At 40.8% G+C, this 12,642-nt stretch overlaps 1 protein-coding gene across 2 annotated transcripts; it reads left to right on the top strand.

Moving 5' to 3' along the window:
- Positions 1-8,663: 8,663 nt before the first annotated feature.
- SPINK7 (serine peptidase inhibitor Kazal type 7) lies at positions 8,664-12,642 on the top strand. Of its 2 annotated transcripts, none has more exons than XM_036313097.1 (4): positions 8,664-8,884; positions 9,689-9,714; positions 10,406-10,530; positions 12,341-12,642. In XM_036313097.1, exons 1-4 carry the CDS (start codon positions 8,773-8,775, stop codon positions 12,384-12,386), a joined length of 309 nt encoding a protein of 102 aa, XP_036168990.1. In that variant the 5' UTR covers positions 8,664-8,772; the 3' UTR covers positions 12,387-12,642. The 2 variants fall into 2 exon arrangements, with proteins under 2 accessions (XP_036168990.1, XP_036168991.1); XM_036313098.1 differs by having other exon boundaries at positions 8,682-8,833.

Genomic DNA, 12,642 nt, shown 5'->3' with positions numbered 1-12,642 from the left:
TGTTTCCATGGTGGCTATACCATTTTACATTCCCATCAGTGTGGTGAGAACTATTTTCTAGACTGAGTCCCTCCATTCCTCAGCATGTCCTCAACAACTGGCAGAATTGAAAGTGCAAGTAGTGATGTTCCTGAGGAAGTGACATTGGGGAGGTAACTTCTCTCTGGGCTAACTTGTTTTATCTCTACAATGAGAATTTTAACTTGGATAATAAAAGTTATATAACATTTATATAATTAGCATTGCTATGTATACTGCTTTGTCTTTGTCACTATATCAAACACGAGTAAAGTGAGGTCAATTAAACCCAAAATGCATTGACTGAGAGCCTAATTCAGATAGTCATTGGCTTTCTGAGTTGGATAGAGGACTCAGAGATCATCTAAACAATCTGTGACTTCTTCCACAATATCCCTAATGGGATAGCATGTACCCAGATTTCCCACCAATGGGAAATTCACTGCCTGATAAAGTATAAATAACACTATAGAGGTATGATTATTAGGAAGCACTGCTTGCCTTGAATCAAAACTTACATTTATGGTGCTTTCAACCATCAGAGCCTTTCATGACAGAACAGTTTACTCACAGTTATCAGTAGAAGATGAATATTCTGTCTTCTAATCAATATATACTCAAATCATTTTTCTCCATTTACTTCAGTCATTTCTCAAGTCAAATATTTTTATTATTTCATGCTACATGGTCTGGACATGCTACATTTAGGTAGTATGCATCTTAAAGTATTTAAGCATAACCTCAATGGATGAAAGCTTTTGATTAGCTGATACATTCTTTTCTCGATTACATTTGGACACTACCAGGACTTATGGGTCCCTCGTATTGATGACATGGTGGTAGCAGCTGCAGAGAAGTAGGTAGAGGTTCTCTGTCAGCTCCATTGGATACATTTGTCTTGTGGCCTTTTGCCACTGTGGTGACTCCCAGACAGGCTATAGAATGGTTTCATCTTAAAGATGATTCTGAATCATTTGGGGGGGAAAGTAGAGGAGGATGTGTTAAACATTTCACAATTTGCTCTTCTTATTGAAGTTTAAAATTATCCTAAAATGGTTGAATTACTTGAAGTTCCAGTTAAGTAAGCATTTCTTTTTTAATTCACTGATGCAGAACAGATTATTTCTCCCAAATGCTGGGTGCATTCTGTGTTCCTATACCTTTTAACTAAGGACTCCTTGTTCATTTAGTAATTATTTGTTGAGAGTCTCTACTCTATGCAATGCACTGTGCTAGGTGCTGGGTTAAGCAAGCAAACAAGACAGGCCGGATCCTTTTCTTGTGGAACCTGCATTCTAGTGATGAGAGATGAATAATATACAGGGAGAGGAACAGGCAATGGCAGGTAGTAAGGAATGCTGTGATGACAATGAATAAAACAGAGTCAGATAATAACAAGTCAGGCAAATAATGGAAGTTAAATAAATAGACACTAAATATTTGAGACCATGAACTCCTAAACACAGACTCTAATTAAAATCACCATAAGAAAAGCTTATAATAGAAAATGATAAGCAGAGAGAAACATGGAGAAAAGGGAATTTAAAAAAGAAAACTAGGTGAAACTTTTTAAATCCAATCTTGCATAGAATTTAGTAAAAACATTTACGCTAATGACAGAAAACACAGGCTAGAGCTTGTCTGACTTACAAGTTTTAAGGGAAAACACCCATATTAGATAACAGTGAAATTGGAGAAAATGGAATCTCTAGGCTGGCTTCTAATCCTTTGGGTATCTGTTCAAATATATCATCTCCTCTGAGAAGCCTCTCTGATTACTCAATCTAATTTGTCCCCTATCTCCATGTCATTCTCTAGCCTCATACCATGATATATTTTCTTTTGAATACTTGTCAACATATGAAATCATGTATTACATCTTTTAATTATGTTTTCTTTTCATTCTACAAGAAAGTAAGTTCCAAGAAGTAGAGTCCTTGTCTGTCTTGTTCATCTGTGAACCTGCAGTGAGGAAAACTGGGACAGAGAAGAGATGTGATGAGCTTGATTGTTACTGTGTCTGACTGTCGCTAAGTAATGGTATGTTAATATGTCAGGGCAGGAGGACATACAGGGTTACATGCTATAAAGGAAATATTAAAGTGGCTGATTTGCCCAATCTGGAGAAAAAAGGCCTTTCTAGGCACTCTAGAGCTACCTTTACATATCTGAAGGAATCTTCTTAGAAAGAGAGAGCAGATTCATTCTGTTGGGCTCCATTGTAGAGAACTAGAATGTCTGGAAGCCATATGGACATGGAGTTCTTTTGAATTTGAAAAAATTTCTGAACAATCTAAGCAGACCAAAATTGCACTCATCTTAATTGGTAACAAGTCTATATATTAGATATGACATTAGGCAAAATTGGAGTAAATCCTTTCTTAATGTCCAAGAAAACACTAACATCTCTTTAGATGTTATTAAATGTTCTGTAAAATAACAAACTGTGGCAAATTAAGTTTGGGAAAAATTGAGTTTTAAAAAAGCAGGGGGAAAAGATCTGTATTGCAAAAATAATAATAATAATAATGGATCCTTTAATAAGTAATTCCCCAAATGAAATTGAGTATTCAGGGTTTCCCAAATCTGGTTGACCAGAGAATCCTTTAGTCAGGAAATACTAGTTAACTTTTCATGGGATACCAGTGTCTTAAAGATTAAAGGTCTATGATTCTCAGCAAGTAAGAAGGATATGAATTTGGAGGTGGGAGTACAGACGCTAACAGTGGTTCTCAACCTTCCTAATGCCACGACCCTTTAATACAGATCCTATGTTGTGGTGACCCCCAACCATAAAATTATTTTCGTTGCTACTTCATAACTATAATTTTGCTACTGTTATGAATCCTAATGTAAATATCTGATATGCAGGATGTATTTTCATTGTTTGCGAGCCACAAGTTGAGAACTGCTGTGCTAGAATGTTATAGATTGAATTATGTCTCCCCCAATTCATGTGTTGGAGACCTAACTCCTAGCGTGGCTATGTTTAGAAATCATGGCTTTACTTGGGTTATTAGGGTTAAATGAAGTCATAAAGGTGGGGCCCTTATCTAATAGTACTTTAATCCTTATTAGAAACAAAGAGACACCAGGGGTTCTGCACATGGAGCAAAGGTCATGTGAAGACACAGTGAGAAGATAGTTGTCTACAAGCCAAAGAGAGAGGCCTTAAGACAAACCAGCCCTGCCAACACCCGGAACTGTGAGAACATTAATATATTTATTTTTTAACATATTTTTATTGATTTCAGAGAGGAAGGGAAAGGGAGAGAGAGATAGAAACATCAGTGATGAGAGAGAATCACTGAGTGGCTGCCTCCTGCACGCCCCACACTGGGGATCTAGCCCGCAACCCTGGCATGTGCCTGAACTGGAATCAAACCATGACCTCCTGGTTCATAGGTAGATGCTCAAACACTGAGCCATGCTGTCCTGGCAGAACATTAATTTCTGATGATAAAATTACCCATTATTTGGTATTTTGTTTTGGCGGCCTTAGCAGACTAATATATTCACTAATGTTGGTTGACTGGGGCTACAGGTGTTCCCTTCACTAGTGAACAAAATAGACATTATTTTACTAATAAGAGATGGGATGGAGGTGCGTGTGTGTGTGTGTGTGTGTGTATGGTCTAGATACAGATAGTGTGCTGTCATCTGGGAGCAACATGAACCAACAGAAAAAAATCATTACTATTCAATTCAATAGTTCCATGATTAGAACTATTTACTCTTAATCATTCAAAGAAAATTGAGTAGAACCAAAATATAATATTCCTGCATGTGCTCACTTCCTTTTCCCAGGAGAAATGGACTGAACTCCTGCTAGATACAAGATCAAAATGCAAATGTCCCTGTGCCTCAGTGCACACAGAGGCATGACCACAGTAGGGACTGCATCAAAAACTGAAAACAAGAAGATAAGAAGAAAGCTGTAGTGTAAAGGCATCATCACATAAGGGAGGGAGAAGAGGACAGACAAAAGGCTAGAGCTAGTGCAGCCAAATCTGGACCATGGATTTAAAAACTGTCACCAGAAGGCCTCGCCTGCAGGGTGTTGAATGGAGTCTCTGCTGGATGCCAGAAAGGAAGGAGCCTGGTGGTTGGGGGTGGGCTGGTGCAGCAATTAGGAGATAAAAACCTAAATACATAGGGGAATTCCAACTTCTTGCCACTCACCCCAAATCAGCCTTATTCATCATTCGTACAAGTTAGTGTCCAAGAATACTAATTTTTTTAAGAGCTTTAAGGAAAATCATTTTATTTAGCATAATATTTTTTCTTATTGCTTGAAGTATTACAAAGAGTATTACATATGTGTCCTTTTATTTCCCCCGCCCTTGACAATCCCCTGGCCTCCCCTACACCCCAGTGTCTTATGTCCATTGTTTATGCTTATATGCATGCATACAAGTCCTTAGCTTGATCTCTTACCCCCCTTCCTCCTGCCCCTCAACCCTCCCCGGCCTTCCCGCTGCAGTTTGACAATCTGTTTGAGGCAGCCCTGCCTCTGTATCTATTATTGTTCAAAAGTTTATAATGGTCTCTATTATCCATGAATAAGTGAGATCATGTAGGAATACTAATTTTTAATTGGAGAACTCGAAGCAGCCACCTAGGCTAATCTCACTAGATGTTTGGGAAGCAGGAAGCACAACATGGAGAAGGGACTGTCACACATTGCACCTCTGATAGATGACGGTGAGGGGACAGGGAAAGAACCCTTGTCTCCTGACTCTCAATCACCCCCTGTCCCCATCCCTCTCTCCAGATGATACTCACCCATGAAAATGCCACGCACTCTGACCCACTGCTCAACTCCCTCTGGCTCATTGGAAACATCAGCTGTCCTTCCTGACTGCTCTGATTCTGCCAGGTCCACTCCTGTTATTCCAATGTTGAATGTGTCTTCAAATCTATCTCTAAAGTTAAATGTGAAGACAATACATCAGAGTTACTAAAAGCATTGGCCGTTAACTTTAAACTAGCCACTTCTCTAAGCCACTGCAGCCTTTAAATAACAGGACAAACACCACCTCTATTTTATAAGATTAGTGGAAGCCTTAAATGAGATCATGCACACAGCAGGTGTAGCAGAGCTCTGCCACAGAGTAAGTGCTTATTACATGGTTGATTTTCATATTATTACTTCCATGTCCTACAACAGCCATTATTCTGTACTTGGATTACTGCGCAGCTGTGGTGCTGTTTTCCCTCCAGCTAAGTAACCCCAGAACTCTTCATTCAAGCCATGCTCCAATTAATTCTCTCACACGTGTCTAACCCTCTATGGGCCACCTTTCTCTTCCCTGTGGCACCCCAAGTCCACTGGGAAAGAAATGAAGGATTCAACACTCTCAAACTGTCTTCTTATTTCATACCTTTGTTTTTATTTTTATGTTTTTCATTCTGTCATGCCTTCCCTAGAGTGGAAACACTGTTGTAGTGGTCCTCCCTGACAAGGCCTCCAGTTTGGGCCCCTTGCAGGAATATGAGGAGGAATAAATAAACTTTCCTTGGCAAAAAATGGACAGTGTCTGTTTGTTTGTTTTTCTTCACAGGCTTATCTTTCACTCCCAAAGGACCCTCTACACTTTGTGGCTCAATGTGCAGCTTGAAAATGTTCTCTCCCTGTGAATAGCTGCCAAACTACAAAACAGTTCACACTTGATCATTTGACCTCACGTTTCCTCACCTTTTAAAACCCAAAGACCTTTATCTCCACCCATTCTTCATCTGTTTTGTCTTGAGATACACCCTGAGGATCATTATCTTAGCCCCGCCCCTGAGAAATTCATCTGAAACTTGGCCTATTAGCCACTGCCTCCATACACAATTGTTCAAGTTCATATTGCCCACACCTACTTGAGTTCACACAAAGCCCAAACCTTGACCTCTAAATCCTTAACTGCTCACACCTTGCATAATCCATCAGAATTTTCTTGAACACTTAACTCTCTTCCAAGCCGACCACAGTCTTTATGGCTCCCCCTCAAGTCTCTGATGTACACACTCTCTGTCCACAAAATCCCTTTTTTCCATTGCTCACTCAGTACCATACAGAAGTATTCAGCATGGTGCTGCCAGGACCTGCTAATATCTAGTGCCGATTTTGTCTAGTGGCTGTTCATTTTTATAGCCCTGTTGACTCTCTGACAGCTCCCATTGATGACTGTGCCAAGCCTTCTCCATCCTTCTCCAGCTTCCAGACCAACCCAAATCTTGCACTGCCAGAGTCACCATCAGAACTTAAAAGCTGGACCCAACCTTACCATGGGTTTCTCCACATCCTTCTCCCTCAACCTTTCAAAGTATCTTCTTTAGATTCATCTAGTCTTCTCTGTCTCTGTATCAGAGGGAATGGTGCTTCAATGTGTGCTGTTCATCTTATTTCCTGCTTTTCTAATTCCTCTAATTAACCACCCTACAGCATGTATTTTAAAGTTCTTCCCTTTCGCTTTAAGGCATGCACAGTCTAGCTTAGACCTCTCTGAAGCATTTGCCTCTTCCATTCTCCTCCTCCCCTTTACTATCACACATCTAAAAAAAAAACCAACAAAAGAAAACAACAATATTGTAGCCTTATCTTTCCACTTTACCCTGGTCATCCATTGATTCCATTCCCACCCCTCTTTGTTAAAATTGCATTTTCAAACTGCAGTGATGACTCCTATTCTTGAAATATAATGGCTTTTTTTCAGTATTCATTCTCTTCACAAGTTCATAGAAATAATAAGACTTACAAAATCTCTTTATTAGGATGATTTCTTTGCTTCTTTTCCATGACTGAACTCAAAGCAGTCTTCTCCATTAATTCGTATCTTGGTCTTGGGTGAGATTACTTAAATCCTCTGAGCCTCAACTTACTCCCTGATAAAATAAGGGTCATACAAATTCCTTCCTCAAGAGTTATCACATTCCCTATAATTAAGTACCATATATCAAGCTCTAATTATGATCTTGGCGCGCGCACACACACACACACACACACACACACACACACACACACACACATTTATATATATAATCTCATTTAACCCTCAAACCACTCTGTGAGGTAAAACATTATTTCTCTGTCACAGATGAGAAACTAAAATATCCAGAGCTTAACCTATAGACTCAAAGTCACAGAGTCAACTTATATTTAAAATAAGATCACAAATAAAATCCACTGGACTTCATGACCACATTATTTTTTTTAAATATATGTTTTTTAATTGATTTCAGAGGGAGGGAGGGAGAGGGAGAGATAGATAGCAACATCATTGATGGGAGAGAATCATAGATCAGTGGCCTCCTGCATGCCCCCTACGGGGGATTGAGCCTGCAACCTGGGCTGATGGATCCACACTCAACCACTGAACCATACCAGCTGGGCCATGGCTATATTCTTTCTACTAGATTATATTGATCCCCAAACAGATGTAAGATTCAAAACTTATGGAGTCATTCAACGTATTTTATTAGCTTATAATCTTTTGCAGATACTGTGTTTCAGAATGTACTAGAATAAACCTACCCGGCAGAGCATTGGGGGAGAAGAGTAAAGTGACTTCCCCAGGTTTTCATTCATTCCTATGCCCTTAAACTCAGTAGACAAACAACAGCCATTTGGCCCAATGCAGTTTATAAGCTAATGTCAGGAACCTGTAGCAGAAACTCTTGTCTCATCAGTAATCATCATCATCATCACAATTACAATTACATGCACTGCACTTTGGATTGTCACGTACGTGACACCAATTATGTGAACTATGTTGTGGCAAGTAATAGTTCCCGATCGAGATGGAATGCAGCTAAAGTTCTGGGATAGTTTCTGTGTCATTTGCAAACTATTTTCAGTTCTCCCCCATCTGGTTGTCCAAGGACAAGGTAATAACACACTCCACATCCTCTATGATTGGGGCAGCTCACCGGATGGTGAGGGAAAGTGGCAATGGTGTCAGCTCTGGAATGAAATATTTAATTTCTGAAAAAGGAGAGCCTCAAGAAGACATCTTCACTTAATCTTGACAATGAACAACATTTCAAATAGTGATAACTCTGCCCACCTGGGACCCGTTGAAGATAATGCAGGACCATTAGCTGACCACCTTACATGTTCAGCTTAATTAAAAAATATAATTTGTTCTGAGCCACGTACACCTTGGGTTATATGTTACCACAACATAACCCAGTGTTCCTGGTAGCTTCATGAATGACTTACCCAAGATCACACAGCTAGAAAATGTCAACACTCTTCTCCAAACTTCATAAATGCTAAAATCACTGTTCCTTCCACTAGGTCCCAGCTTGCTTCATAGGTTTATTGCCTCAAAAATAAAACTATAGTTCCCAGAAGTCAAAATATAAATATAAGTATGATCTTTCAGATCTGGGTGTTTGTGAACTAAAGAAACTTTGATATTTGCACTTATTTCATAACTAGGCCAAGTCAAGTTCTTCTAATACAAGAGGTTTAGGATTCTACCAGTCCCCACCTTTGGGACAGACAGAAAAATAGTTCTCACCTCAAATAACTAATGTGTTGGTCAGATAGGAAGTACCAATTAAGTGACATGGACTGCCACACCACCCAGGGTGTGATATTGTGCTTTGAGAGCCTCTCAAAGGAGCATTGACTCTGAATCACCTCAGAGCAGAGGCGGGGAAGCCAGTCATTGCCATATAAATATGGCCCCTATCCTACTTCATGGCTGATACAGCTGCTGTGACAGCCTCAGCAGCCTTTGCATAGAGGCCACCTCCACCATGAAGATCATTGGGGGCCTCCTCTTGCTGTGCTCGGTGAACTACTTCTGCAGCAGCTCAGGTGAGGGAAGGGTAGAGAGTGAACAACCATTAAGCTTGTTTTTCCAAGGAGGTGAGCATCTGAGAGAAGTGTCTGGTTGTGTGGCTTTTAACTATATGGGTTTAGGATCAAATGCATACTGGATTAGAAAAGAAACAGCCCTGACCTGGGAAAGGAGAATCTTATGTCCCTAATAGAATTGGGAGGGCAGGAGAAGGTTAGGTCTAGTAGTGTCTTCCCATTCAAGGATTTTTGGGAAAAAATCCATGGAACAAAGAAATGAACTCTTTTCTTCATAAGAACATTGGGAGTTGTTATACAATATTGGATACTATTCCTGTTATTGGATACTATTCCTCTGAGCAAAGATGCAGAACAACTTGGATGCCTCCTCAAATCAATTCGGAAGGTTTGAAATAAAATACAATTCTTCAGAGGCCAGGAGTCAACAATTAGACTTTCCATATGGTTAAAGAAATAAAAGAAGATGTAAACACCTTATAATGTTATTGCAACCCTTCATATCAATTAGAAGGGGAAGAATATCCAAGATGGTGCTTCAGTTCTTGGCAATGGTGGCTACCATACCGCCTGTTGCGACCTGACTTTAAACCACTACCAATGTCACAATGAGCTCCAGAAGTGTCCCATGGTAAGGAAGGGAGGAGATTTGGGTAATTCCCTTGCCTGAACCAAGGGTTTACCTAATGACTGTTTGCAAACAGCCAAAATTTTTGCATAAGAATGGGGTGTGTGCTGAGACTTATTGCCAGAGAAAACACAGAGTCTTAATCTCTGGGATCAAAATGACATTAATTAATGAGACTTCAAGACTTCGCTTTATTATTAACATTTCTATCTCTATTTCTCTTTCAGAAGCTGCTAGTCTGTCTTTAAGAACCGTGAGTATATTGAATTACATTTTCATTACTGTTGACTGTCACTTAGTCAACAAATAATTACCAAATATATATGGAGCATTAAGTCAGTATGTTTAGGGTGGTAAAAAGTGGAGGCAGACACAGATAAAGAAATCTCCCCTGCTGTTTGAAGAAGGATGACATGAGTAACCATAGAATTAAAATTATTCCCGAGTTAGAAAAGAGTGAGATGACTTCCAGTTGAGAGATTGGTGAAGTCTTGATGGAAAGGACAACATTTCAGAGGCAGGATCTTGCTTAATTGCACAGGCTCTGGATTCAGATCTCAACCTAACCACTTCCTAGCTTTTATGTGATACAAATTCTCTCTTCCAAGCCTTCATCTCCCCCAACCCTATCAATAGTCGTAATAGTAGAACCTACTCTATTCAGTTGCTCTGAAGATTAAACAAAATTCCTGTAAGATTTAAGTTTAATGCCTGGCCTGGAAAGGCTCAGGAATTGCTAACTGCATGCACAAGTCATAATAGAAGTGGTGCCAGTGTGACTGGTATTTGTCATAGTGACATGATTGCTTAAAGTATAAGCACCAGCATCAGAATATCTGAGCTGGAACTTCTAGGTTGGTATTTTGCTTCCTGTACAATAGAGGCCAGGCTAGCCTAGCCTGGGATCCAGGAGCAATGCAGAACATTCCCCTTGTCTGTCACAGGTGGACTGCAGCATTTACAAGAAGTACCCAGTGGTGGCTATCCCTTGCCCCATCACATACCTGCCTGTTTGTGGTTCTGACTATATCACCTATGGGAATGAATGCCACTTGTGCATTGAGAACTTGTGAGTACTTCATGCGGGCAGGGAGGGGGAAGAAGCTGGGGCCAGAGCCCTCCACTGCAAACCTCTCTTCTTTCCATGAGTCTGCTTAGCTCTCCGTGAGCTGTACTTAGTCCCACCTGGAAGCAGCAGGTGTGGATAGAAAACTGACCACCTCATAGTCAGGCCAGGATTGGGCCACCATTATTTGCTCAATCATTCATTACAGAACCTCCAACTCCTATCTCTTAGTTGAAGTCCAACAATAGCATGAGTTTTCAAATTGCTGCCCGAGAGTCCAGAGATACTGTAGAGGCAATCAGAAGTCACCTAAAGTGTTAAAGGGATAACTGGGGTGGTCTCCAACTCCAAGTTCAGCTTTTGACTATTTCCAGTTGTGGAGTTCCATATAATATCTTGCTTGCAGAAAGGGTCCTAAGCCCAACACTCAAAAACAATTGAGCCCGGTTGAAGTGGCTCAATTGGTTGAGCATCGTCCCATGCACCGAGGTAACCAGTTCAATTTCCAGTCAGGGTACATGCCCACGATTTGGGCTCAATCCCCAGTAGGGGAGCATGCAGGAAGCAAAGAGTCAATGAATCTCTGTCACTGATGTTTCTGCTCTCTCTTTGTCTACCTTTTTCTCTCACTCAAATCAATAAAGACAGAAAAATTGAAAATTATTATCCTACATGACTTCTAAAAGGCCATAACACAGCTTCTTCCTTAGACAAACTGTGGCTAGAGGGCCTTTGTCCTCCTCAGTTTCCTAGTGGCTCTAAATATCTGTAGTCTTAAGAGGGATAGAGGGAATATGGCTACCACAAATATTTTTTCTTTTATCTAAAATAGGGGGATGGGTCAGTGGGTAGAGTGTTTGCCTGCAGACTTTAGATTCCCGGGTTTGATTCCAGTCAAGGGCACATGCCAAGTTTGCCAACTCGATCCCCAGTAGGGGGCGTGTAGGAGGCAGCCAATCAATGATTCTCTATCATTGTTGATGTTTCAATCTCTAGTTCCTTTTCCCTTCCTCTCTGGAATCAAAGTATATTTGAAATAGGGGGATGCAAGCTGTCAGCACTTGGACCTGCATCCCATGGGCATGATTTCTTTACACATTTTGTGTGGCCTGCACAGTGTTCTTGAAGGCAAACAACTGGAAAGATGTCCCTTCTTTGGTGTAGAACAGGCAACTTAGCATTTACTGTTTGTACAGCAAGTGCACTTTGCTCATTGTTAATTCTCTTTTAGACCACTGTACTTTGGCCACTTTAGATCTTGTCTTTTTCATTTTTCTGATTATCTTAACAAGTTAAAATTGCAAGGTAAGCCTAAGCCCTCAGCCCAGAAGGATATGTGTTCTTATTTACTCCTATGCAAGAATGTTTGCTTCACCAAAGTGGCACCTCTGTAACCTTCACACACTGGGCCTTTGGCCTAGAGACTAGCTTGTATTCAAGGACACGGAGGGAACGTGTGGTGGAAGCTGTCCTCTTAAAGCGGGACGCAGCTATGTCACAGGTCCTGCTGACCAGGAAAGGCTAAAGGGCAGGCACTTCAACTTCCTGTGGCAGAATCACTCCTTGGATGTTTTAAGACATTGGGTGACCAGCCTGGTCCTTGGGATCAGTGGAAGCAGCAGGTGGGGTGGAGGATTCACCAGCCTGGGGAAATTCTGCTTGTGCCTCTGAAAAGGACATTCCTTTTCAGAGAATCCATTGCCTAACCTGCAAAATGAGGTTCCGCCTCAAGATCTCTTTGGTTCCTTTCAGCTCTATTATTATGCAAAATTTCCTCTTGTGCTAATGTGTTGTTAACTGTGTCTTCCTGCAGGAAAAGTTATGGGAAGGTTCAGTTTCTTCATGAAGGAAGATGTTAACTTCTCCATAGATGTGGGTGGGGAGCAATGATATCCTGTGTCATCATCATCGACCCTGGGTTCCGATGACCTTCTTCCTCACCATGGCAGAGGTTCTGGGGGACGGGCCGGGGAGGATGTGGGGCAGGGGCAGATGTGGAGTCATCTTTGTTGAGTGCGGAAAGTTGTTGTGCTTTCTTTCAAACTCATGCCCAACTGACATACTGGCTTCTTTTTGTACCTCATTAAAAGAATCTCCCCAGAGAGTTTATCTTTA

Source organism: Myotis myotis, unplaced genomic scaffold (genome assembly GCF_014108235.1).
Source record: "Myotis myotis isolate mMyoMyo1 unplaced genomic scaffold, mMyoMyo1.p scaffold_m19_p_6, whole genome shotgun sequence".
NCBI lineage: Eukaryota > Metazoa > Chordata > Mammalia > Chiroptera > Vespertilionidae > Myotis > Myotis myotis.
Note: the sequence above shows the minus strand (reverse complement) of the source record. Positions and strands in the feature narration are given on the sequence as shown.